The following is a 27207-nucleotide window of genomic DNA, read 5'->3' as shown; positions in this document are numbered from 1 at the left end:
TCTCCCGTGAAAGTAATAGACTCTGCCGGTTCCCCACTGTGAAGGACAACAAACTGCTAAATGTTTAATTACATTGTTTTCATAAACTCTCTTCTCTGTCAGTTGTGGGTGGAATGACTAACAAATTGTTTTATTGTATTCAGGGGAATAGATTTGGAGACTAGTATTACCAGTAATGAATGCTGTAATTTTATTTTTAATCATTTAAAAAATATTGATAAAATTACCAAATAAATGATTGGGTCACAATTACTAGTGGTATTGCTATATAACAGATGTGGGCAAATGAGACTCCGAGAGCCGCATGCGGCTCTTTTTGAATTTTATGTGGCTCTTGCTGAAAGTGTTAATTTCTGCTTTTTATTATTATTTTTACAGTTTTATTTCCACAATTTTGTGAAAATATGTTTATTAAAAAAATTCAATACTTGTTCTATATTATATAATAAAATCCAGGTACAGAACTGCAGTACAGAATAAAAAAGTACAGAACTGCGGCTCCCATGCATTTTGCAAAACCTACATTTCAGCTCCCACTTTTGCTTGCCCACCCCTGCTATATAATGAACATGCAACCCACTGATTCTGCCAGAAGTTGTTTTTTTCTTCTTTAATTACATTTTTTTTATGAAGAAATCAAAAAATGTACCTTGAAATAAATGGCATTTGAAATTTGACATGTTATATGGAAACACATTCTGGTAGTTATGTTACTATTCCATTTGCTTTGCTGTGTAACGGTGGGAATTCTGTACGGGGCACATGAAAACTTAATGCGGGCCTATTCTGGCTTAATGCAGTCTTACTGGTCACTTTTCTGGAGTATAAACTCAGCCTAACTATTTTCATATTTAATCTTATCAGTCCACTTAATAATCAATCTAATATCATATGCAATGTTATTGATACAAAATATGTGTTCGTTTGTGTGTTTTTTTAATAACGCCTGTTTTCGTTCATTTTAACACTATTAGCTTTTTTAGCTTTTTTTCAGTGTGAACTCTCTTTTCTCACTTTTTTTTATTGCCATGACTGCTTTAAGCCCTGCAAATGTATTATTTTAGCCTGCTACCATTCTATATTACTTCTGGATGTGATACAAAAGCTGCCAAATGAATGGCAGCTTATGATAATAAATTTTTAAAATTTATTATTATTATTTTAAATTATTATTAAATTTTTTAAATTTATTGTTTGTTTAATATTTTCTATGTAATTTTTAGTTTATATTAAGAATTAAACAAAAAAAATTTTTGTTTTATAGATTATGGGAACCCGGTTGGAAAGACAGATATTATTCACAAAAATTTCAAGTTTCTCCTGAAAATATAAAATTCCGTCAGGATGTGGTAAAGTTTTCCATTATTATAATTAAATCGCCTATAATTTATTTAGATTGACTAATTAGAACTGTAAATAATTTATCTATTTCACTTAAAATTTTCATTTCTGAATGCTGCTACAAACTTGAACTTAGAGATAGACCAAAGGATTATTTTTCAATATCAAATAGATGCAGGGATGTTGAAGTTAATTTTGGTTCATTATGTCAAAGAACTGAGATGTAATTTTGTATGAAAATTAATATAAAAATCAGTTTTAAGATTATTCAAAATCAATTGAACAAGAATTAAAGTGCATTTCAAATTTATACGGACACGAAAAAATTAAAGTGAAATCCAAATTTGCTGCATTAAGTGACAAATGTTTTATTAAAAGTAACATGGATTTGCATGTTTCCACACTGCAAAATAAGAATTTTAATCAAACATTAACATTTTGTCACTGAAAATAATATTTTTGAAAATTTTGTACAAAAAAACTGTTACATATTTATCTGGACAGGCACTCATTTCATAACTTGAATTGAATATTATTTAGTTTCAATCATTGAAATATGCAAATTAGCTTCCTATCTAATTGTAATACAAATTCTTTATATTGTTCAAAGCTCTAAAATGGGTAGAACAAAGAATTTATCTGATTATGAAAAAGGGCAGATTGATGCCTATAAATCACAAGGCAAGTCAATAAGAGAAATTGCAGCATATATAAATTGTCGAAAATCAACTGTTGGTGATTATTTATCAAAAAGACATGGCAAGGATGTACCAAAATTCAAGACAGGTCCAAAACCCAAGCTTACACCTCGAGATTGTAGACAAATCATCAAGGTTTGCTCCACAAAACAAACATCAGTAAGAAAAATAAAACAGGAATTAGACTTGCCTTGTAGCAGCACAACAGTGTGGAAAGTTTTAAATAAATCTCCAATGTTAAAATTCAGAAAAAAAACTGTAATTCCACCACTTTCATTAAAGCACAAAAGTGACAGACTTGATTGGGCACAAAAACACATGACATGGTCCAAAGAATGGCTTGAAGTTTGTTCAGTGATGAAAAAAATTCAACTTAGATGGTCCAGACAGTTGAAAGTATTATTGGCACGATTTAAGAACCAAAAACAAATATTTTCAAAACACCAATGGGTGGAGGATCAATAATGGTGTGGGGTGTGTTTGGATTCAATGGAACCACATATTTAGCATTTATAACTAAAAGAATGAGTTCAGAGAAGTATCAAGGCATGCTTGAAGATCATTTATTGGACGCTGGACCAAATTGGATCTTTCAACAAGACAATACCTCTAAATCAACAAAAATGTGGTTTAAACGTAAAAATATTAATCTGATACATGGCCTGCTAGAAGCCCTGACCTGAATCCAATGGAAAATCTTTCGGGGATGATGGTTCATACAGTTTATGCCAATGGAAAGCAGTTTTCCACAATTCATGATTTGAAGGCAGCAATTTCAAATGCTTGGGATAAACTTAAGATTGAATTCCTTCAGAATCTAATTGAAACAATGCCTAATTGAGTATTTAATGTGATTAAATTAAATTGTGGTTACACTGGCCATTAAATTGTAAGAAAACTTTGCAATTTGAAACCTGTCCAGATAAATATGTAACAGTTTTTTTGTACAAAATTTTCAAAAATATTATTTTCAGTGACAAAATGTTTGATTAAAATTCTTATTTTGCAGTGTGGAAATATGTAAATCCACATTATTTTTAATAAAGTATTTGTCACTTAATGCAGCAAATTTGGGTTTCACTTTAATTTTTTTGTGTCTGTGTAAATTTGAAACACCTTATATATACAATAAAACTCTGCTTAATGCTGCTTCGCTTAACACTGATTCGATATAATGTGGTCTGCTTGAAGCCTTAAAAAAAGCTCAAAATTTACGCTGATTTAAATTATCACGGCATTTTATTGATTCATATATATAATACGATTATTTACGACACAATCTGATCAGCAAAAAGTGGCAAAAAGGTGTACTTTCTTTAAATCTATGTTTGTTTGGTGTAATTTTGGAAAAAATATAACATCATGGATGCCATAGACAATATCAGTTACACTTGGCAAGAATTAACTGATAAATGCTCAAACAAAGTGTGAAAGAAGTTATGGTTGAAGGTATCCAAGAATTCTCAATGAGAAGAGCTATCACTGTATCATTAAGTAGGAGATGTAGACAAGCAGGATATTGAGTTACCACAGGTTTCTGGCAAGAGTCTTACTAATGACAACCTTCAAGAACTGGCATAACAAGGAATTCATGTAGAACTGGAAAACAGTGATTCTGAAAATGAAGAAACTAAAAAATTTCTCTACATATTTCCTTAGTAAAAATTTGGTAATGATAACCGAAATTGTTGATGAAATTGTAGCGAATGATCCAGATTTTGAAAGGAGTGCAAAAGCAAAACAAGGCATTTTGGATGCAATCTTCTGCTACCAACATTTGCTTAAGGAAAGAAAATGGTGACAAATGAAACTTCACACGACTTTATTGCAAAAAAGCAAGAATTTTAGAAAGGTCAGGACCTTCATCACAAAAAATGAACTTTACATTTGTGTGTGCATATGTTTGTGTTATTTAACATAAATTATTATACAAATTAATATAAAAATAACTTTAAATTTGTTTATTTTTAGTCGCATGTTCCTCTATCCCTATTTACTCTATGTTAAAACGATCTCGTTTAATGGTGTTTTGTTTAGTGCTTTGTCATCTAGGAACACATCCCCCACATTAAGCAGGGTCTTACTGTAAATATATATATACACTTTATGTCAAATATTTAGTAACAGTTAAAAATTTTATAATTCTATATTGTTGTTAGTATGAAATGCAACAATTATATTTAAACAAACATTTACTTTAATATGATTTGTTACTTTTAAATTTGTAAGATAAAATTACAAATAGATTTCAAAGTCCTTGATGTAGTTAATAATCTGACATAAAGTATAGTTGTTTTATTTGGTAATGAAATTTTTGATGTAAATATAAATTAGAGAAGCATTTATCATTTAAGAAAACATACATTATTGTTGAGAACAAATGCCTTATACAGTAGAATCTCGTTTTAACGGACCGTAACACAATGGATTTCTCGGAATAACGGATTTTTTATACCCCAAATCTATTGAAAACTTTGCATTTTTTCAATGTTTAGTTAATATTTGGGTGTTTCTGGAAATTTGTAGAGTTTGATGATATACTTGTTACATTTGGGATATGTACAATTGAAGAATCACAAGCTCATATGATTGAGGAGGAGTCACCTAGTGAACACTGTTGCTGGCTCAAGTGTAGTGGCAAAATTTAGTGAGGCCATCAAGTATTTTTAAGTTGTGAAGATGCTACCTTGTACAATCATATATGGCATAATATACACATATGTTACAAACATGTGTTTCTATAGGATAAAGAATAGAGATCTCAAGAGACTGAATAATTTCAAGTACTTGTATTTCTTATATACAGGTGTTAAAAAACAGAAATTTTTTCGAATAATGGATATTTTCCTGGTGTATGGGGAAATCTGTTGTTCGCAATTTAATGGATTTACAGAACAATGGATAATTTTTGATGGCCTGAGCAATTTGTTAAAACAAGATTCTTCTGTAGTTAAAAATTGTCTACATATCTCCAAGCAGATAATTATATAATGAAATTTCAAAATTTATTTTGTTATGTAATGATTATTTTATAAGACTTATTTCATATAAAATATCTAACAAACTTTTATTATGTTATATTATTTTAAATAATAATAATAATAATAATAAATTTTTTTTAGGCTCAAGAATATGTTAAAGGACTTTGTTGGGTGTTAAAATATTATTATCAGGTAAAAACTATTTCAAATGTATAGTAATAAAAGTTTATTGTGCACACTCAGCAGTACAAGAATATTTTATGAAAACAGTATTATGTAAAAACTGAAACAGATGGTACCTTTTATTTGTTATGCTGTATTTTTTAATGACATTAAAAATTCTAGAAATTTTTATTAAGAGCAGAGAAACTTTTTCACTTATGATATTGTATTTTGTATATATAATACTGTTGTATTAATTACCGTTTAAAAAAGTACATTAATATTCTTCTAACATTTGCATATACAAATGAGCATTTTAAACCATTTTTAAACAGTTATTTTTAGATTATTTTACTACACAAATAGAAAAAATTCTATTACATTTATTAAATAAATGTAATAGAATTTTTGATAAATTGACTTTTTATCTAATCAAGCATCCTCAATTTATGAAACTAGCATACAAGTGAAAGAAAAATTTATTACAATAAAATATGATATAAATTTTTGTAAAAGGAGACTTCTTTGTATCATAAGAAACTATAGCTTAAGAACATAATACTGGAAATGGCCTGGTCTAAACATTCACTTTAACATTAGTTATGGTGATTGCATATAAGAATTTATATTTTAGAAAAATTTAGAATTAAAAGTGCATTTTTCGGTAATATTTATACATAATATTGCAAAATTTATAAATATTTTTTTATTTCTATATTTGTTTAAAATGTAATTAAGAATTTATAGATTGTTTTAAATTTTCATAAGTTATACATTTTGTATGTTTCTTTTTATATTTATTGTCAGTAATTTAAAGGTAAATTAAATTAATAATTAGATTATTGAAGTTGTATAAATATTTTAAATTGAAAGTAAAACTGTTTTGAATTTTGTTTTATCATTTTAGGGCTGCCCATCATGGACATGGTTTTTCCCATATCATTATGCTCCATTTGCTTCTGATTTCATAAATATTGGTGATGAAAGTATTATTTTCCCAAAGAATACTAAACCTGTAAGTTAATTTATATTTAATTTGTATAACGTTAATACTGTGTAATATTGCTCATGTACTGTGTGCTTATACACATTTAATTAGTTATTCAATAATATTGTAGAAAAAATATGCTATATCATATTCTGAAAATGTGCAATCTTCTTTTTTTTTTCTTTAAATGTATATAATGCTATCTTATATAATATATTGGGTTGTTCAGAAAGTAATTTCGTTTTTTTATTACTAGAGGAATTAGATGTATTTTTACCAGCCAATTTTATTTTAAACCACATTTTCATTATATACTTCGACAGCTGACATTTTAAGGCTTATTTGTAAAAAATTTTGTTTGATTCTGTACAATTGTTTTTTTTTTTCGGTGACCCATCAAATATGGAAAATCGAAAGCATCATTTTAGGCATATTTTGCTTTTTTATAACTAAAAAACCAAAATGCTGTTCAAACAAGAAAAAAATTGTGGTACATGTTTGGAGATGTGTTGAGAGAAAGACAGTGCCAAAACTGGTTTACAAAATTGCGTTCTGGCAATTTTAATATCGAAGATACACCTCATTCTGGATGGCCATTTGAAGCCAATGAAAACAAAATAAAGGTACTGATTGAAGCAATCTGTTGTATAACAACATGTGAAATCACTGAGATTAAATCTGTTAAATTGAACCATTTATTATTACTTAAAACGAATTGGTTTCGTTTTAAAGCTCGATATATGGGTTCCACATGTTATTAACAAGAGATGCTCTCTACGGTGGGATTTTAAAGAAATTTGTTTCGAGCTTTTACCAGACAATTTAACAATTGATTTGAAAGTGTACTGCCATTGAGTAAACAAATTGAGTAATATCATCAAACAGAAAAGGCCAGAATTGATCAACAAACAAAGTGTAGTGTTTTACCATGATAATGCCAAATTTCACACAAGTTTGGTAACTGGTCAGAAACTGTTATAGCTTAGATGGGATGTGTTATCACACCAACCATATCTGCCAGATCGGGCACACTCAGATTATTACTTGTTCCGGTCTATACAAATTTTTTTTAACTAAAACATTTACTTGAAATGACAATGTCAAAGATCACTTGGATCAGTTTTTTGTAAACAACGATCAAAATTTTTATGAATGTGAAACATGCTACTACCAGAAACAATGACGACAGGTATTTGACCAAAATGGTCAATATATAATTCAATAAAATATTTATTTATTATAAGAATATTGCATTTATTTTTCTATGGAAAAAATGAAATTACTTTCCGAACAACCCGATAATATATGCTATACCTCTTTTCAGATTAAATCAAATCATTTATTAGCATATTTAGGAATTAATCCTGTTACAGGGGGAACTCTAAACAGAGTCATAACAAACATAAAGAAATTCATAAATTAAAGTTTGACTCTGTGAAAATAAATATAAACTTTCCCTATTATATAAAGGGTGATTAACAACTGCCAAACAGACCATATCATTAGTTTCTTTGCTAATCTTCTTGGAGGGTAAAATATTTGGTTAAGAAATTATATAATCTTACTATCATAATAGGATCCATTTGAAATAAATCTCTGTAAAATTCCTCCTTCAATTTTACAGTATGACAATGTAGAAATTCCAAGTTGTATTCTAAGCAAATTTGGGACTAAAATTTTTGATGTATGACTTTAGAAATAGGGACTTTGTAGATAAAAGTGAAATTTTTTTCTTCTTGCATCCAAGTACAATTTAATAATAATTAAAATAACATTTAACATACATTAAATTATATAAAAGTAAATTTAATAAAAAATAAATGAAATAGAACCTGTTTACTGAAAAATTTTTTTTGATGTGTGTTTTAAATTGTAATGTTATTATTTGAATTATATTTTTGACTTTTTATATAAAGATAAAATTTCTTTATTATAATTCTTTTGATTACTGGCTGGAAATTGTTAATATTTCTTGAACTTTCATTGCTTCATTAAATGAAATTTTTGGGGTGAGTTCTGATTTATCTTTATCCATTTGATTAGCAGAAAGTTTTATTTCTTTATCCAAATTTTCTGAATCTTAATTTGTATCTTTTACAATTAGCTTGTCAGTAATAGCATCATCCTGTTGAAAACTCATACCTAAGCTTTTTCAATTAATAATGATATATTCTTCTAGTTTTTCCCCCCCTCATATCTGCAATATAGTAGCATAGTGATATAATGAAAATAGCTAAAATTGTATCTATAGTCACAATAACACAACAATTTCAGTCTTGGAAACAAAACCAAATCTGATACATATAATGTTAACTGCTTCATCAAGTGACTTCATACAACATTGTATGGTATAGGTGGAGCTAGCAAATTACTGTGATCTTAGACATTACAATGGTATGATTTTAGTATTAATGGTTTCTACAGGACCCAAATTGGAATCAATTATTCTGAGTGGCTTAAAAGAGGGTCTGACTTTATAGAGTATGGTTTACCTTAAGCAGGTCTGACTGTGCTAGTTAAACAAACTGATATCAATATATTAAATAGAAAATCTAATTATTGATAGCAATAATAACTAAATCTTTTGCATTTATCAAATTAATATAAATTTTATTTATATATTTGTATTAATTAGACAGATAATTCTCTTAAAAACTACTATTTTAAGTAAATTATTTTGTTTATAAATTGTGTAATTTATAAAACCTTACATTTACTTTAATGCATTGATTCTTCTAATTCTATTTATTTTTATTTTGTGTTTTATATGTGGTTTTTTTTCCTTCAAATTTTAGTTCAGACCTTTGGAACAACTAATGGCTGTATTTCCCGCTGCAAGTAGGCAACATATTCCAGAACCCTGGGCAGAACTTATGATTGATCCTGTATTTATAAATTACTTTATATACAAGTTTTGCAATTTTATTTCTTAATAATTTGATTATGAACTTTCCATTTTATAGGAAAGTCCTATCATTGATTTTTATCCAGAAGATTTTAGTGTTGACTTAAATGGGAAAAAATTTGCATGGCAAGGTAAACAAATTTTTATTTTTCTGAGTTTTATTATAGAGTTGTGGATTTGAATCCCATTGTGGGCTGATCTTTACTTTCAAAATATTCTAGATTCGAATTAAAGTTAAATTTATTTCTAATTATTAAATTTATTATTAGATGGCAGCCTAACTGACTACCTTCAACCAAATTGCTTTATATTGAATTATTAAATTAGCCTTGTTATAGCCTGATTAATAATCTGACAGTTCATTTGGCATTAATCAAATATTTAATTTTTCATTTATAAGTTTTGTACTGTCAATAAAAATGATAGTTAAATTTTAATTTCTAGTAAAAAATAAGTTATTTTAATAATTTGAACATAGTTAATGCTAAAGTGGATCTGTTAATGTTTAAAATGGGTCAGTTTTTCAAATTTAAGTATGACTTATTAATACAAATAAGGACGTGCTAAGAGTGTAATAAAAAATTGGTTTTTATTTTGGCAATTTAACAATTGATTGAAAAACTCACACAGATATTTCAAATCTAATATGTTTATTCTGGCTATCACCTAGACTGGACTACAATTTCCTATTCTTTATTCCACATGCTATCTACATTACTCAGATGATGATTTTTTTTTTCTCAGTTTGAAAATTTTAAATTTACATTACTATCCTTTTTACAGTTTTATTAAAATAATTGTTGTTGAAGCATCTATTATTGATATATATTGAACATTCAATGTATTTAGTTGTTTCTTTAATAGTTCCCAATTATAGTTGCGTTATTTTATGATTGTCATTCATTTCATAATTTGTGTTTTAATAAAAAAATTTTCACAGTTTATTACAATATACTATTGCCAGTTATTAAAACTATTGTTTTTATCTATATTTTATTATTTTTTTCTTTTAATGTTGTGAAGAAGTCGGTTGTGATTGTTATAATATGTTGTTATTATTTAATAACTTCTTTTTAATTTAAAATAATAATTTTTTTGAAGTCTTTTGTAATTTTATTATATAAGACTAGTAATCCTGATATGATAAGAGTTTGAAGTATGATTTTTTTGAAATTGTTGAATTTGACAGAAATTAAAAACTATTTTAGTAAGTACTTTTTTGCTTTAAATTTTTATATGAAAAATTCAATACATACTTTTGTCAAAAAGCAAGTAATAGTTGAGAAAATATAATAATTGTTAATAAACATGCTAATTTATTAAAATTATGCAAGTCAATGAAAAGTGTGAAAAATGAATTTTGTGTTTACTGAAAATCATTTATGAATGATTTATTATTTTTATAGAAGATTTAATTGATAGCAAGCCTACAAAGAAATGAAGGGTGTACTGGGAATAGGAATATATATGCAACTGATGTGTATTTCTTTCCTGATAGTTATGAGATCAAGATATACACTTAAAGCAAGAAATAATGATTCCGTAATTATATGATTACATCAAAAATGGGCTCATATATAGAAGCTCATATTTTATTACAAGAAACATTTTCCAAACTATTTTGATTGATCATCAACTGGTACTTAAACCAACTCATGACAATTCTGGATGACTTGAAAACATTTCTAGTAATAAAATGTATAGACTTTTATGTATGAGTGATTTTTTCTCTTACAATTGAATCAAAATAGGTTTAACATGAAGGAATTCATAATTTTAATTGAAATTTGACTTTATACAAAAATAAATTATAATTTTTAATTACATATTTTTAAAAATAACTATAAATTATTAATTACTTTTATTCTTATAGGTGTTGCTTTACTACCATTTATTAATGAAGAAAGATTATTAAGAACACTGGAAAATGTAAATTCACTTCTTACTGAAGAAGAAAGTAAGAAACTTTTTATCTATTAAACTCTTAATAAACAGAACAAGTACTATTATTCAGTTTTAATGTATAAAGAAAAATAAATTAATTGAATATATTATATAATTAGTCATTAACTTTTTGAAAATTTGCAATAAAAGAATGATAAAAGAGGTTTGCAAATTAATTTCATTTGTAACTAAAAATTTTAACAGACTATCTCAAAAGAAAAAACAACTGTTTGATTTAATTTATATTTAAATAATAATACATAATTTATGAATATATTAAATTATTCAATTCATTTTAATTCAACAATCTGTGAAAAAAATAGTCATTTTTTCGTCAGCATTGACAGAGAGAGTTGCATCAGAATGCAAAAAATTACATACAAACCAATATAATTTTACTATATTTTTTCCATAATATAGAATTAATATTATGAAAAAAATAATCATCTAAAAAATAAACACTTAGTATTAACACCCAGATTTATATGTTAATTTTAAAATATGTAGTAAAAAAGCATGATATATGTTTCAGAAAAAGAAGTTATTGTTATTATTATTATTACTATTATTATTATCTGTTGTAGGATTTTTATAGGTCTCATATTTCACTTTTCATTCTGAGGTTTGGTAGCACATATTACACCTAAAAACTTCAAAAATAGTTCATTTTGTTTCTTATTTTGAAGAAGGTTTTCATGAAAAAATATTGATTACTACTTTTTCCTACAAATAAATCTTTACATTTCCATTATCTGAAATTTAGATATGAAAAAGTTTACTAAATACCGAACCTGTTACCGGTGTAATTTGCGTGAAAAAATCTTCTTTCCACAAACGTTTTCGAGCTTTCCAAACAGCTCTTCTTCAGGTAGAGAAAAAAGGTTCCGACGAAATACTTCGAAAAAAGACGAAAAAAGAACGTAGACATTTAAATAAAAACGGAATCTAAAAATAGAATGCAGATGTTTAAACAAAAAATTACGGAACTCGCATATCAAACGAACATTAAGGTGGACATGCGCATTCGTGCGCCGATGTTGCTATTTATAGATCGTTGTTTATGAGGGCCTGCCACGCTATAGAAAGATTAATCTCATCCTTCCGATTTATACATGTGGTCCGATGGTTAGCCTTACAGATGGATATAGCTTCCCGCCATTTTAGTTGGTCCAGGTGGGGCGTAGTGTCGATGATGTCAGCTTTGTCGAACTCCGGTTCTATATCGGGATCAGATGCAAAGGTGGTTAGGGCCGTGGTGTACCGCCCGTGCCGAAGGTCCGCCTGATGTTCTTGCACTCTGGTATTTAAAGATCGCTTGGTTGAGCCGATATATACAAGGCTCTCGTTACATCTGTTATCTTTCAGCGGGATAGAGTACACGCCAGGAAGCCTGCCACGGACTGGACTGCCTTTTTCATTTCTGAGGATGTCGTAGATTGTCGGGCCTCTTCTATAGGCTATTTGTAGTTGTTGTTTTCCAGCGATCTCAGCGTATATCGCTTTAACATATGGGTTAAAGGTGACTGGGAGGCGTGTACGTTCATCCTGGTCAGTGTTGGTCCTCGTACGCGTAGTGGGTGCGTATTGTGAGCGTTGAAGTCGCTCAATTAGACGGTGTGTCAGACCATGGTAACCGTGCTTGGCTGCTATCCTCTTGATATAATTCAATTCGGTGTTGAGGGCTTGCGTGGTGGACGAGTGGGAAAAGGCCCTTTTAATCAAAGTATTAAATGCTGCAGCCTTGTAGGTGAATGGGTCAGATGAACCTACCGGTATGTATATAGGGTCGGCATAAGGTTTACGGTATACCGACGTGACGATGGCGGATCCTTCTACTTTAATGTTTATATCCAAAAAATGGACCTCAGTATTGCTAGATTGTTCCATTTCCAGCGTTAGGCCGTAGGGATTATCGTTAACGGTTTGTACGAAGTTAGAGATGTCAGGTATTGTCCTCCACATGATGAGGATGTCGTCCACATACCTCCTATAGAGTAAGATGTTCGGGAGGAACAGCGGAAGTATTTTTTGTTCCAGTTGCCTAACGACCATTTCGCATAGGTCCCCAGATACTGGGCTACCCATGGGGACTCCTCTTTGTTGTTTGTAGACCTCTCCGTCGAACGCAAAGATAGAATTATAACAGATCAGATGGGCTAAGTCAATGACTTGGTGGTGTAATGCTTGATCTTGAGTCAAATTAAGCAAAATGTCCCTAAGGGAGCAAAAAGCTGGAGGGAGCTCCACCGACGGGTACATAGATTTAAAGTCTAGCACGGTAATATACTGCGGCGTCGAAGGCACAACCCGAAGGAGGTGGATGAGCTCAACTGGGTTATCGATGGTGTATGGGTAGTCCTTGAGGTGGGGAGAAAGTAGGTTATGAATGGCTTTCTCCAATTTTCTTGTGGGAGCTCTGATTTTATCGACTATTGGACGTAATTGTTGGCCCATTTTGTGTGTTTTGGCAAATGCAAAAAGTCTTGGTGTGTCCGGGGAATCGACCACTACGTTGCCAATGCAAGGCGTAGTGGTCGATTCCCCGGACACACCAAGACTTTTTGCATTTGCCAAAACACACAAAATGGGCCAACAATTACGTCCAATAGTCGATAAAATCAGAGCTCCCACAAGAAAATTGGAGAAAGCCATTCATAACCTACTTTCTCCCCACCTCAAGGACTACCCATACACCATCGATAACCCAGTTGAGCTCCTCCACCTCCTTCGGGTTGTGCCTTCGACGCCGCAGTATATTACCGTGCTAGACTTTAAATCTATGTACCCGTCGGTGGAGCTCCCTCCAGCTTTTTGCTCCCTTAGGGACATTTTGCTTAATTTGACTCAAGATCAAGCATTACACCACCAAGTCATTGACTTAGCCCATCTGATCTGTTATAATTCTATCTTTGCGTTCGACGGAGAGGTCTACAAACAACAAAGAGGAGTCCCCATGGGTAGCCCAGTATCTGGGGACCTATGCGAAATGGTCGTTAGGCAACTGGAACAAAAAATACTTCCGCTGTTCCTCCCGAACATCTTACTCTATAGGAGGTATGTGGACGACATCCTCATCATGTGGAGGACAATACCTGACATCTCTAACTTCGTACAAACCGTTAACGATAATCCCTACGGCCTAACGCTGGAAATGGAACAATCTAGCAATACTGAGGTCCATTTTTTGGATATAAACATTAAAGTAGAAGGATCCGCCATCGTCACGTCGGTATACCGTAAACCTTATGCCGACCCTATATACATACCGGTAGGTTCATCTGACCCATTCACCTACAAGGCTGCAGCATTTAATACTTTGATTAAAAGGGCCTTTTCCCACTCGTCCACCACGCAAGCCCTCAACACCGAATTGAATTATATCAAGAGGATAGCAGCCAAGCACGGTTACCATGGTCTGACACACCGTCTAATTGAGCGACTTCAACGCTCACAATACGCACCCACTACGCGTACGAGGACCAACACTGACCAGGATGAACGTACACGCCTCCCAGTCACCTTTAACCCATATGTTAAAGCGATATACGCTGAGATCGCTGGAAAACAACAACTACAAATAGCCTATAGAAGAGGCCCGACAATCTACGACATCCTCAGAAATGAAAAAGGCAGTCCAGTCCGTGGCAGGCTTCCTGGCGTGTACTCTATCCCGCTGAAAGATAACAGATGTAACGAGAGCCTTGTATATATCGGCTCAACCAAGCGATCTTTAAATACCAGAGTGCAAGAACATCAGGCGGACCTTTGGCACGGGCGGTACACCACGGCCCTAACCACCAGTGGCGTGCCGTCATCGGAAGCGGTGGAAGCGCCGCATCCCCCTTCCAATGACCTTCCCTTGTATTTTCTAAAATATAAATTTTCATATTTTAACATACTTTGAATTAATTAAAATTAATATTTTGTTATAACTGCATTATGTATCTTATTAAAAAATTTTATACTATATGTGAAAAAAACGATAAGATTGCTATTGTATATTCGAATGTCAGTGGCAGAATGGAAGCGCTTCCGAGACAGCTTTCAAGGCGAGGATAACTGAATGGTGTAAAGCAGCCAAAGGGCATTGGCGCATGCGCTTTACAGAGCACCAACCTCAGCCGGTTTAGCTGGTGGAAACTACACACGTGTAACGCTTCCAATGATTCTATCTCTTAGCCACTGGGTAGGGAGCTATCTGACTAAGTGAATTGTTTAAGATTTAAAAAATAAAAAGTATTCAATGTTATTTTTATGTACATTTTTGTACATTTGTACATTATGTACGTTTTATTGCAAAGTTATATTTAATTACAGTATAATTAAAAGAAAATTATAATTATATTGACAGATTTTCAGACAAAATCTTTAAAATTTTTATCACTCTTAGATGTTTTTCATAATATTGAAATTATTAACAATTTTTCCGAGCGTGTTTTAATTCTTTAAATTATGTAAATTTTATGGGAAATTTTTTGATTTATCTAAATTACGTAGAGAATCGCAGTATTATATTTGTGTCCAGACTATATTGACAAGTAACTCTTAAACATAAAACATATTATAATTAATGTCGATCTGAACAAAGACGTAATAAAATAATTATATGATTTAATATCATTAATGTTTACGGTACCATTTACCGGTGGGTTTGCTGAGCGCAGTTTTTCGACCACGAAGCAAATTCATACATTGGCCAGGAACACTCGGTCAGAGGAAAAATTGTCATCGCTGGCGTTGCTTTCAATAGAAAAAGTGCTTTTAAATACGTCGATGGAGTCGACGACCAGCGACTTTTATGATAAAGTAATTAACGACTTTTCGGAAAAAATCGCCGACACCCATTGTTTATATCATTAGTTTAAAAAAAATTTTAAAAAGTTTTTCTATCATTGTTTTTCTATCGTATTAATTTGTATTATGTATGTATTATTTGTATTTTAGAACTAAAATACATAAATTGTTTATTTTTGTCATTTCTAGTATTTGTTTAAAACTTTTATGGAAATGTCATGTACCGGACAGGTCTGACCCGTCACGAAAGACGCGAAAAAATGGTTAATTTAGAGAAAAATTAATTAGTTTAAAAAAACATAGGTAAAAGTCGCTTGTAGTCGGACACCCATTGTTTATATCAAACTGCCAGGCAGAAACCATAAATCGCGGAAGGAATCGTTCTATGATCGGTGGAAGATCGAATTTATCTTCGATTTTGACTTTTCTCACTTTCCAGGTAAGAGTCTCGTTACGTTTAGTAACCAGGGACCCACCACTAGGGAAGCGTGATTTAGGGAGAACGACCAATCAAAATGGATGAAAGAAAGAACGGAGATTGATATAATTTCCGACAATCGAGGACACCTGGCACTCGGTTAACGTTCCGAATAACCAAAACGCCGTGTGTCAACGCGCAAAAAAAAAAAAAAAAAAAAAAACAATTTCTCGTCTATTGTGCCAACCTGTAACCCGCACCACTTCGGACTTAGACCGTGTCCCCGACTCCAACGGACAAAGCCTCCCCGTGCCTTACGGACTCGTCAACGCCACTTTCCCGGAGCCACCTTCGATCGACCATCAAAGAACCACATCGACGCTCGGGACGTCCGAACGGCCGATTGTCCTAAAGCAAACTATTTTGTACATAGTGTATGTTTATTTTATGTTAAAATAAACGGTTTTTGTCAGATACTTGTCGTCTTTGTCTCTACAGCCACCACCTATGTACGAATGGACCCTAGACCATTACTGACACGCAATTAATTGATTGCCCCTGGAAGTCGGCTTCTTACAGAAACACAGCTTCCCTATCATCAAATGTCACGGCACGCCACTGCTAACCACCTTTGCATCTGATCCCGATATAGAACCGGAGTTCGACAAAGCTGACATCATCGACACTACGCCCCACCTGGACCAACTAAAATGGCGGGAAGCTATATCCATCTGTAAGGCTAACCATCGGACCACATGTATAAATCGGAAGGATGAGATTAATCTTTCTATAGCGTGGCAGGCCCTCATAAACAACGATCTATAAATAGCAACATCGGCGCACGAATGCGCATGTCCACCTTAATGTTCGTTTGATATGCGAGTTCTGTAATTTTTGTTTAAACATCTGCATTCTATTTTTAGATTCCGTTTTTATTTAAATGTCTACGTTCTTTTTTCGTCTTTTTTCGAAGTATTTCGTCGGAACCTTTTTTCTCTACCTGAAGAAGAGCTGTTTGGAAAGCTCGAAAACGTTTGTGGAAAGAAGATTTTTTCACGCAAATTACACCGGTAACAGGTTCGGTATTTAGTATTTCATCCCCGGTGTCGGAGTGAAGAGTAATTTTATTTTATGAAAAAGTTTATAACCCTAATCCAGAATAAAGAATTCAGGAAAGGGAAGCTATCCAGACACAGTAGTCCACTCATATTCTTATGCTGCTTTGTCAATTACATCATTTTCAAATTATCAGATATTTTTAGTTTTCATCAATAAATTATTTAATTTTAAGCTTTTATTGATAGATAAATGAGTGTATTTAATATACTTATTTTTCACAATATTGTGTTGGAATTCTCTTGTATTTAATTTCAACTTACATGAAAAGGAATCTTTCAGCATTATAATTGAATCAGCAAGGCACTGAATAAAACTGTGTATTATATAGAAAGTATAACAGCTGATGTAAATTTATTAAATACAAAAAACTTTGAATAAACTCAGACTTGAATAAATGATTGCACAAGATTTGTTGTAAAAAATTCAAATATGAAGGAATACTTTAACTCAAACTCTGATTGGTACTTTAACTTTCTAAATCTGTCTGACTGTTAGTAACTGTTGTAATTATGGCTTTATGTCACAAAGCAACTAACTTATATATATAGAGGTGCAGTCAATTTTTCATATAGCTACAATAAGATACTGTACGGGAAGGTAGTTTCTCCAGATGTGAAGTACTTTATTTCATTTATAAAACAATTACTTTCTTTCCTATTTGCACTGCAGATTCTAATCTTACAATGCTTTTAGCATTGTAAGATTAGAATCTTACAATGCTAGTTATATAAAGCTTACAAGTAATCTTTACAAAGTTATATAAGCTTACAAGTAATCTTACAATGCTTTTAGCATTGTAAGATTACTTGTAAGCTTATATAACTTTTAGATTTTACCCATTTGAGTAAAGATATTCCTATCAGTAAGATTTTGTTTTTGTTACTCTCTTAGAGCAACAAAACTTTATATACAGAACTTGCACTTTAACAGTAATTACCAATCAGTTACTCTACTGCTGCTGATATTCCAGAAAAATGAGAAGTATGGAAAAATATGTCACATAAAATTAGCATAAATCATTTCAGAAATTTATGGGAAAATCAATTATCAAAGTTAGACTTTTCTCTATATCAGCAAGAAAAACATAACATATAAATCCAGGACATACTCATTAATATCAAAAGTTCTGTGTTTATTAATATTTTCACATAAATAAACAATTTGTTTCGGAAGTATTTGGCAGTAATGGAAAGGACCTGAACTTGTGAATATTTTTGAGACAATTATTTGCCAGACCTAATTTTATATACTTAACTCAAAAAAAAAAAAAAAAAAACCCTTAAGTTGACAAAGAATTTATTTTTAGTTTGTGTTTTTATTGATTTTTAGAAAAGTTATTGTCAGAAAAATTTAGAAAGTGACTTTTGGCTCATTCTGTATATATAAGTGTAATACAAAAACACAGCATAATAGCATTAATTAATAAAATTAATTTTTAAAATATTTACTAAATTGTTTATTATATAAATTTTTGTATATAGAAAGAAGAAATACTCAAGGTGATGATGTTATATATGCTAGTAAAGATCATTTAGGCTATGATTATATGAAGGGTTTTTACGAGTGTGAAAATTATGAAACAGTAAGTCGTTGTTTTACTGTCATTTAAATTTTTTGTTATAAATAATGACTAATTCAAACATGCATTTATTTAAAAATACTAATTTATTTTAATTTGCTCTGTATTAATAAATTTAAATAATAATAAGTTTTATAGACATGTTTTCTTAAAATTGTTAAATTCAAAAAGTTTCTACAGATGTATGTGTGTTTCTTTGAACAATAATAACTTGCTATTAATTCAGTTACTGGCATTAGAAGGAGTGTATAGAATGTTATGTTTTAGCTACCTTTGATCCACAAACTGTCTAAAGTATTTATTGGATTGGAAAAATAATGTTTTAGGACTAGACAGGAAAGTGTCAAAAGAAAAATATAACTACTAAAGTGTAAATCTTTGTTATCTAGTTATTGTATTATCTTAGTCATTGAAATTGTAAAGTAAAGAAATGGCCAATTTACTACATTTTAACTCAGTACACATACATATTTTTCCAGTAATTATCATGAAAAGTCCTGTGATAGCTGCTGAACTAAAATTTAAATAAGGATAGTTACTATATTATTATAGATGCAGAATATTTTTTTTTTTTTTTTTTATGTAAATTTTAAAATTGTGAAGTACAGGAAACCCCAGTTATTGCAGTTTCAATTAATGCAGTTTTTGAGTTGTTATGATTAGTGATTTGATACTAAAATTCCAGTTATTGTTTTAAAATTTGAGTTATTGCAGTTTTACAGTGTGATACATTTTTCCATTAAGTCCAATTTGTTTTTTACTTAAGGCATGCAGAACCCAAAAATCATTTTTTGCAGGCATTCCAAGATGACAAAGGGTTTCAACAATGCATATTTGTGATACATTGAGATTTATCATGAGTTCCTGAGTAGTTACTCGATTTTTTGTGATTTCTACCTGTACATTTTATTAACAGCTTTTTAAAACATACTGGGTGAGCATCCAGACATTTTTGGATCACTTAGTTTGAACTAATTGATTCAAAAAATGAATTTTCTGATCAAGTAAATTTAAAAAGTGTACAATTCATTTTGCTACATAAATCTTGAATTTATAATTTTGTTAATTTTAGATGATGCTCCTGGTCACCCTACAAAACCTAATGATTTGAATCAAAATATTGTTCATTTTTCAGTGTGTGATATGACTTCATTACTTTAGCTTATGGACCAGAGTAATGATTTCAACATATAAAGTGCATTACCTACATAACACCTCATTTTACCGGGCAATTGAAAAAACAACAGGAGAAAAATCTTTGTTAGAGTTTTAGGAAAACTTTAGCATAAAAAATGCTCTTGTAAACATTGATGAAATGGAAAAGAAGTTGTTGTAATTACTAATGTGAGAGCTGTTTGGCAAAAATTTATTTCTGAATGTGCAAATGATTTCCAAAGAATTTGACTCCAGAACTAACAGTATTATTGAAGAAGAAATTATGCAACTTGTATTGGATCTAGAGTTAAGTGATGGTGCATTTACTTCTGAGCTAATTTTACTCTCAGCACGCTCAGCCTGTATTCTTTCGTCCGAGCGCCACGCTCATTGGCGTATACTTTAGAGCTATGTGACATCATGTTTAGTGAAATTGGTAAGCTCGGAGTGCTATCTAGTTCATTGTCAAGGTTTGTGCTAATTCGATATGGCTGCGCCCATGAAAAAATTACTTTCTGTACAAAGTAATGAAAATGGAATTATTTTTGGAAAAATAAATGGCAGAAAGTATTTTTGTTAATAAATTTCAATTATTTGTTGTATAAAATGTTTACAATGATATTTTTTTATTGTGTAAGGTTCAATAGCTTTAGATGACTTTTCATAAACAGATGTGAAAAAAATTAAGTTTGGCTCATTGTTTATGATTAAAAGTGAAGTTTACCTTATACACATTTGGAATCTTCAGAAATGTTGTTCAGAGCATTAAATAAATCGTAAAGAAATGAACAGCATTAATAATAATCCAAAACTACATAAGTTCTTATAAAGGAGACTTTCAAAAGATTCTCTTGTAAGTCTAAGTGCTGTTTAAAATCGGTTGGATTATAAAAAAGTACAGTCTCTTCAATAAAAGTTTGTCTTTTTTATTTGACCTTACTTTTCTTTTTTCTTCTTTCATTTTTTCTACAATTATATCCACAATAATATCATTCTTGTCTGATTCAGAATCAAGTAGTTCTATCGCAATATTTAAAATAGCAGCTTTGACAATATTATTTGCAGGAAACCTCCATATTTCTTGTTAGTGTTCACGTTTACTTTTGAATTGGACATGTAAGCACGAATACACATGCTAATGACTTTACTTCCGGTGTTCAGAAGTAGCACTATTAAGTACAAAAGTAAATGCACCCTAAAATAGATTAGGAAGATATTCAAGAATTGTTCCAGTTCCATGATGATGACCTTACTGCAATTCTTATTACTATGAGGATAATTTTGGGATACATACATTATTCTTCAAATTACAATAAATATAAATTCATTTTATATTTGATATAATTTGATTTAATTAAGCATACACTGTAATTTCAATTTATATGCCATAAATTAGGAGAGTAGAATTTTAAATATTAACTATATCGATATCTATAGTTTTTATAATAATTAATAAGTTTTAAAAATAAAATCTTAAATATATTTTTAATAGGAATATGACTTATCGCCTCAGTTATTTCAAGGAATGAGTGGAAAAATTTTATTATTTGAAAAAGCTGTTGGACCTGGAGAGTAAGTTTGAATTTAAAAAATAATTTATATGTAAATTATACACTAAAGTTGAGTCATTACACTACTTAAAAGATATTACAAATATCTTACAATAGAAAACAGACATGCGTTAGCAATACCCTATTTACTGGCAAAAAAATATAAAGTTAATGATTGGTAAATATAATTAATAGAAAGTTATTTCAAATTGTTGAGATAGTAACTTGTCACTGAATGATAACATGTTTTAAAGCATTTACCTAGACCTACTATCAGAAGTTGTGACCTACTTCCAGTCAGTACCATCATGATACTGGAGCTGCCATTACAATTAATATTCTTTATCTATACCGTACAATATCTAGCATGAAAAACATTCTGTAATTATAGAATGTTTTTCATGCTAGATATTATACAGTATCAATAAAGGAACCTAATAAAGTACAATACTAAGTACACAACTTGATTTAAATTTTCTTGGAATCTTTTGTCTTGGGACAGTAGAAATAATTAATTTGCAAAACAGTTTTTTAAGCAAACATTCCATGATGTACATTGTATATTGTGAGCATCAAATAATTGTTATATACTATATTATATATTTGGATCTGTAAGATTACATTTCATCTTCCCTTCTAAATAACAACAAATATACATCATTTTATCATATCTTTTATTATAAGTAATTATAATTCATTATAAAATTATCTAGAAAATCTTATTTTAATGCTATATACATTTATCTTTTATTTATTCTTTGTATACATTCCCTTCTCATCTAATGTAATTAGTATGATACAGTTGGACTTCCAAAGTTCTACATTATAAATTTTTTTTATGAATTTTTCTGAAACATTGAAAATATGTCTTTTTTACATTTAAATGTGTGTCAGTTAATGAAGTTTAATTTTTATATAATGAACATTTTAAAGCTAAGATCGTAATTAAATTTACTTGTATTTTAGAATCTTGACATTTTAATATATTTCAGTACTGTATATTCCCCAATTAAAAATGTAGAGGACATCCCTAATAATATGGTTCTAAGGTAAATAATTTTATTCTTATAAATAAAAACTTACAATAATATTGTAAAAGTATAATTTCTTTATTTCTTTGTATTTGTTATAGCATGAGATTTAGAAATCCACTTTATGAAGAGGATTATATTTTCAAATCTGTGTTGTTACCAAATGCTAAGTATGTATATATTAAAATTAAATTAAATTGATCATAATATATTGTGTATTATTTTATACATTGTAATATTTCATTTGCATTTTTATTTAGAATACCACCACCCACCTTAAAACCAGAAGATTTTGAACGTAATCGAGAATGGCGACCTCAGATAGGCATGTCGCCTGCGAATCAGAGAGCATCGCTGGATATATCAGGAAGAAAAGCCTTAAAGTAATTATTTTACTTCATTTGTTTAAATAGTCACTTTCATTATTCTATTAAAATCATAACAATTATGGTAAATTCTTTAATAGGTTCGCATTTAGAATGTTGTTATGATAAATAGTTTAACATTGAATATCAATACCTCTTATCCTAATACGGTACTTAAAATGTTGAAAATACATTGTAGTGAAGGTAGTGTTACTATGAAAAGTCAAATTTCATATGGCATAAAAATTAATTTCAAAAAATAAAAAAAACTTTACTGTGAATTGTAAATTAGATTTTTTTTAAATGAAGAAGTTATATTAAGAAAATATAATTTTTAATTATTTTTTAGTCTTTGAAGTTTTATTTAGTATCATTTTAAACTTAAAATTACAATTCTGTCTTCATTTAAATTATTAACAGGAATTATTCCCAATTAATAGGCATTATAGATATAAGCGTATTCAAGGTACTTAAAATATCATTATTTGAAATATTTGTATCTTTTTATTAAATTGATAAGCTCTCATTTATAGATATTTATTTTTATCATACCAGCTAGTAACCAATTATGAAATTTTATCGTCTTTTATTTTTCTCTGTTTTTTTCTCATAAATGAATACACAATAAAAATTTTTTGATAAAATGCATTTCAGATTTAAAATCCCTCTTCAGTTAGCAATTTTTTAAGGATCAATACATAAACCAAAACATCAACACTAGTATTTAATTTATAATACTGTATTTGTAATCGATAAACAGTAGTAAAAATTTTTACTATCCAAAATATTTTTACATATTGTAGTTTGCAATAATAAAATAATTACAGTTTATAAATGTATAATGAGTTTGGAACTGCTTGTACTGTTTTCATTTTTGTAATTTATTTACATAATAGTGCTAATTCCTTTATTTATTCAGAATTATTTTACATAAATTTATAAATCATTAACATTGCACTCATATCAAAATATAACTGTTGTTATGGCACTTTTACAATTACTTACTTTATAGATTTAATATACTTTAATCATCTGCAAGATAATACAAATTTCTTTCTGTTTGAACAAAATTATATTCCTTAATTAACAAACATTACAGTAGTGTTTAAAGATGTTTAGAGTCCTACAAATCACATTAAGTCAAGTTTGTAGGACTCTAAACATCTGGTGGTGAGTTACTGAAAATGATGAGTTTTGCAGACTCCTGTGTTAACAGTAAAATGAGAGAAACTTATGATGATAATCTAAATAGTGGAATTTTCATAAATATATTACATGTGCAAATTCATATATGTATCAACTATGTGCCATTATTGACTATTTCTATTTGCAGTTAAAATTTTAATTTTAAAAAATATTGGCTATTCAGTGAACACTTCTGAGTTAGTGATGTTTGTATCATGACATCTTGCAGTGGCACCTTGGAAAAGGGGTTATATTCTTTGTTAACACCAACTTACAATAACTTAAACCAAGGTTCAAATGAGTTATTGTTCTTTGCCAGCAGCACTTGATAATAGCATCAATATGGAATTGATGATATTAACAAGTGCTGCTGGCAAAGAACAATAACTTGTTTGATCCCATGTTTAAGTTATAGATGTAAAAATTACATTTATTTTGTTTTTGAATGACATGAAATGTAAAGTTTCTGGGACTCTACTGTACTATTATTTAGACATTACCTATCTACATCACATTACTAATTTAATTTACAATATTTATTATCAGTTTGTTTTCAAATTTTCATAACAGTAATTTGACTTTTATGAAATGCACCTGTTATTACTCCTATTGTTATACAATAATTTATACTATCTAACACAAACTCCAAAACGATCATTATTTATTTTATTTTATTGTTTAATTTTCTCATTTTTCTTTTAATCTTATTTTTCTCCTTTTTAATTATTTATATTGTTTTTATTAATTTCATGTTCAGTATTATTGCAGTGTTTTGGTTTTGCAACTGCTGACATAGATTGATTAATTTTAATTGCATATGTATATGTTATTTTATTCTTTGGTATAATTTTATTTTTGTTTCCCTAAAATTTATGATTTGGACAACTGCACTGGAATCTATACACTACACTTTCAGTATTTAAATTGTTATTTTCTTTATGTTTATTATCAATAAAATTTATTATTATTTTATTAATTGTGTTATCTTGTTCTGCTGCTAATTGAGTATTACAGTATTTTAACAAAATTATATACCTTCTATAACCAATATCTGGCATGAGTTATCTATAAATTGGCAAATGTTTTCGATGCCCCTCCTGGGCTCTTCTTCAGGCCAAATTTGCTGTAACTGGATTCCAGCAATCGAATGCTTTTAAATAATAATGTGTTTGGCTTCTTAAAGTTCAAATAGGTAATGAAACCGCGTGCCGTTCCAGACTTTAATTTTCTTAAACCGTTAGGAAATAGATGTGCGCATCCTATAGTAACTACATGTATCGTTTAACAATTTATGATTTATCTTCTAATAAAAATTGCCAAGCTGCTGAGAGTTTCATTTCCTCCTTAAAATTGATGCAGGTTGATTTGCGATCGGTCTTGAAAATTTCCATCGCTTCCAAAGTTCTTAGATGTTCTTGATGTTGGGGGGTGTGGATAACCCGTGCCTCATTAAAATTCAGTGTTATGTCTGGGTTTGTTGCATACATGGACAATACTGTGGTACATTTATTGTGAGTGATATCCGATTTATGTTCCTTTACCCTAGTGGTTAATGGATGTTTGGTGGACCCTATGTACAATAATTGCCTCTGCCATCTGTCGTCTTTCAAAGGGATACTATATACTCCCAGAAGTCTGTTCAGGTTATGGGCATCTTTTCCGTTTCTCAATAAACTGTATATGGAAGAGTTTCTTCTGTATGCAATTCTAATTCCTTTTTTCTTTGCAATTGCATTATATATTGTTTTTAGTTGTGGATTGTACGTTACTGGAATCCAGTATCAGCAATATACAGTCTTTAGTGACTTACTGACTAGAAAAATATAATGCCTGAAATCCCAAAGACTTCCAGATATTGAAAAATCCTTGTTAATTATAAGTTTTCTATTGTTAAGAAATTTTAAATTACTGTGTAATTTTTCAAAAAAAATTTGTTTAAGTTAGTGGGAGGTTACTGTATTTGAAAATTGGTGATCAACCTCTATTTCAAAAATTTTGTAAATTCTTACTGGTCCCTCAAGATACATTTTCTTCAACATTTTTTGATTGTTTTAAAATAGTGTGTTATTTATTTAAACAGCCATTGCTGTAATTGAAACAAGTAGGAAAAGGTAATATTTTGCTAAAATAAGATATATAGAAAGATTTTATTGTGATGATTAGTTTAAAAATAAAAGTTTTGGTGTAAAAATAGATAATGTGAAAAATATTTGTATTGAAAGATTTCTAAAATTTTAGTGATAAATCTTTATTTATAAAGTTGTATGAAATTATCATTAAAATTAAGATACCTTCATATGATGATGAGAATTAACCTGATAAGATGTTATTTTCTTAATATTTCTTCTTTTTATTTTCAATAAATAAAATATTTAACTTTGGCTTTATCATTATATCAAAGATTAGGATTTTAAATACAAATAACATTTTTAACTTTTGTTGTGTTTAGAAGTTCTTATAGAGATTCTAGTAAAAAGAATGAATTTGTTTTCAAAATTTTAAATAAATGTTGATTATTTTCGATAATTTTTATTCTTTTATTTATTCTTTAGTTGGCATTTACCAAAAAGTGGAGCACAGTTTTATAATGCAGTACCTCCCTCATATGATTCTCGATCACAAGGAAGGAATCAGTATCGAAATAATTCTAGATCTCATTATCATTCTGCTTATTATGAAGAAGACAGAAATATGTATAATAGTTATAATGCAAGTAAGTATCTAATGTAATTTTTTTATCAGTTATAAAACTTTAAATTTTTATTATAATATCAAAAAAATTTAAATTTCATATTTTTTAATTGGGAATATGATGGTAGTGATAATGATATATGAGAACTAACAAAACATTTTAATTTTTATAAAAATATTTGTTAAACTGTATATATTGGAATTCTGAAATATATACTAATATATATAAATATACAGAATATATAAATATTCTGAAATATTAAATATTCATATTTACTCGCATATAAGACAAGGTTTTTAT

General features: G+C 29.4%; 1 protein-coding gene across 1 annotated transcript in view; it reads left to right on the top strand.

The window, feature by feature from the left end:
- The window catches only part of Rat1 (5'-3' exoribonuclease 2 Rat1), a 97052-nt gene that overhangs the window by 56458 nt on the left and 13387 nt on the right, over positions 1-27207 (top strand). Inside the window, exons 20-31 of the mRNA XM_067263905.1 lie at positions 1265-1349; positions 5162-5212; positions 6090-6197; positions 8966-9055; positions 9134-9206; positions 10949-11032; positions 18832-18932; positions 21577-21656; positions 22627-22683; positions 22767-22835; positions 22926-23048; positions 26768-26928. Coding sequence (XP_067120006.1) covers positions 1265-1349; positions 5162-5212; positions 6090-6197; positions 8966-9055; positions 9134-9206; positions 10949-11032; positions 18832-18932; positions 21577-21656; positions 22627-22683; positions 22767-22835; positions 22926-23048; positions 26768-26928 — 1082 coding nt within the window. The remainder of the gene's footprint in view (positions 1-1264; positions 1350-5161; positions 5213-6089; positions 6198-8965; positions 9056-9133; positions 9207-10948; positions 11033-18831; positions 18933-21576; positions 21657-22626; positions 22684-22766; positions 22836-22925; positions 23049-26767; positions 26929-27207) is intronic.

The sequence above is a fragment of the Centruroides vittatus genome, unplaced genomic scaffold (genome assembly GCF_030686945.1).
Source record: "Centruroides vittatus isolate TY-2023 unplaced genomic scaffold, ASM3068694v2 contig_18, whole genome shotgun sequence".
NCBI classification, from domain to species: domain Eukaryota; kingdom Metazoa; phylum Arthropoda; class Arachnida; order Scorpiones; family Buthidae; genus Centruroides; species Centruroides vittatus.
Note: the sequence above shows the minus strand (reverse complement) of the source record. Positions and strands in the feature narration are given on the sequence as shown.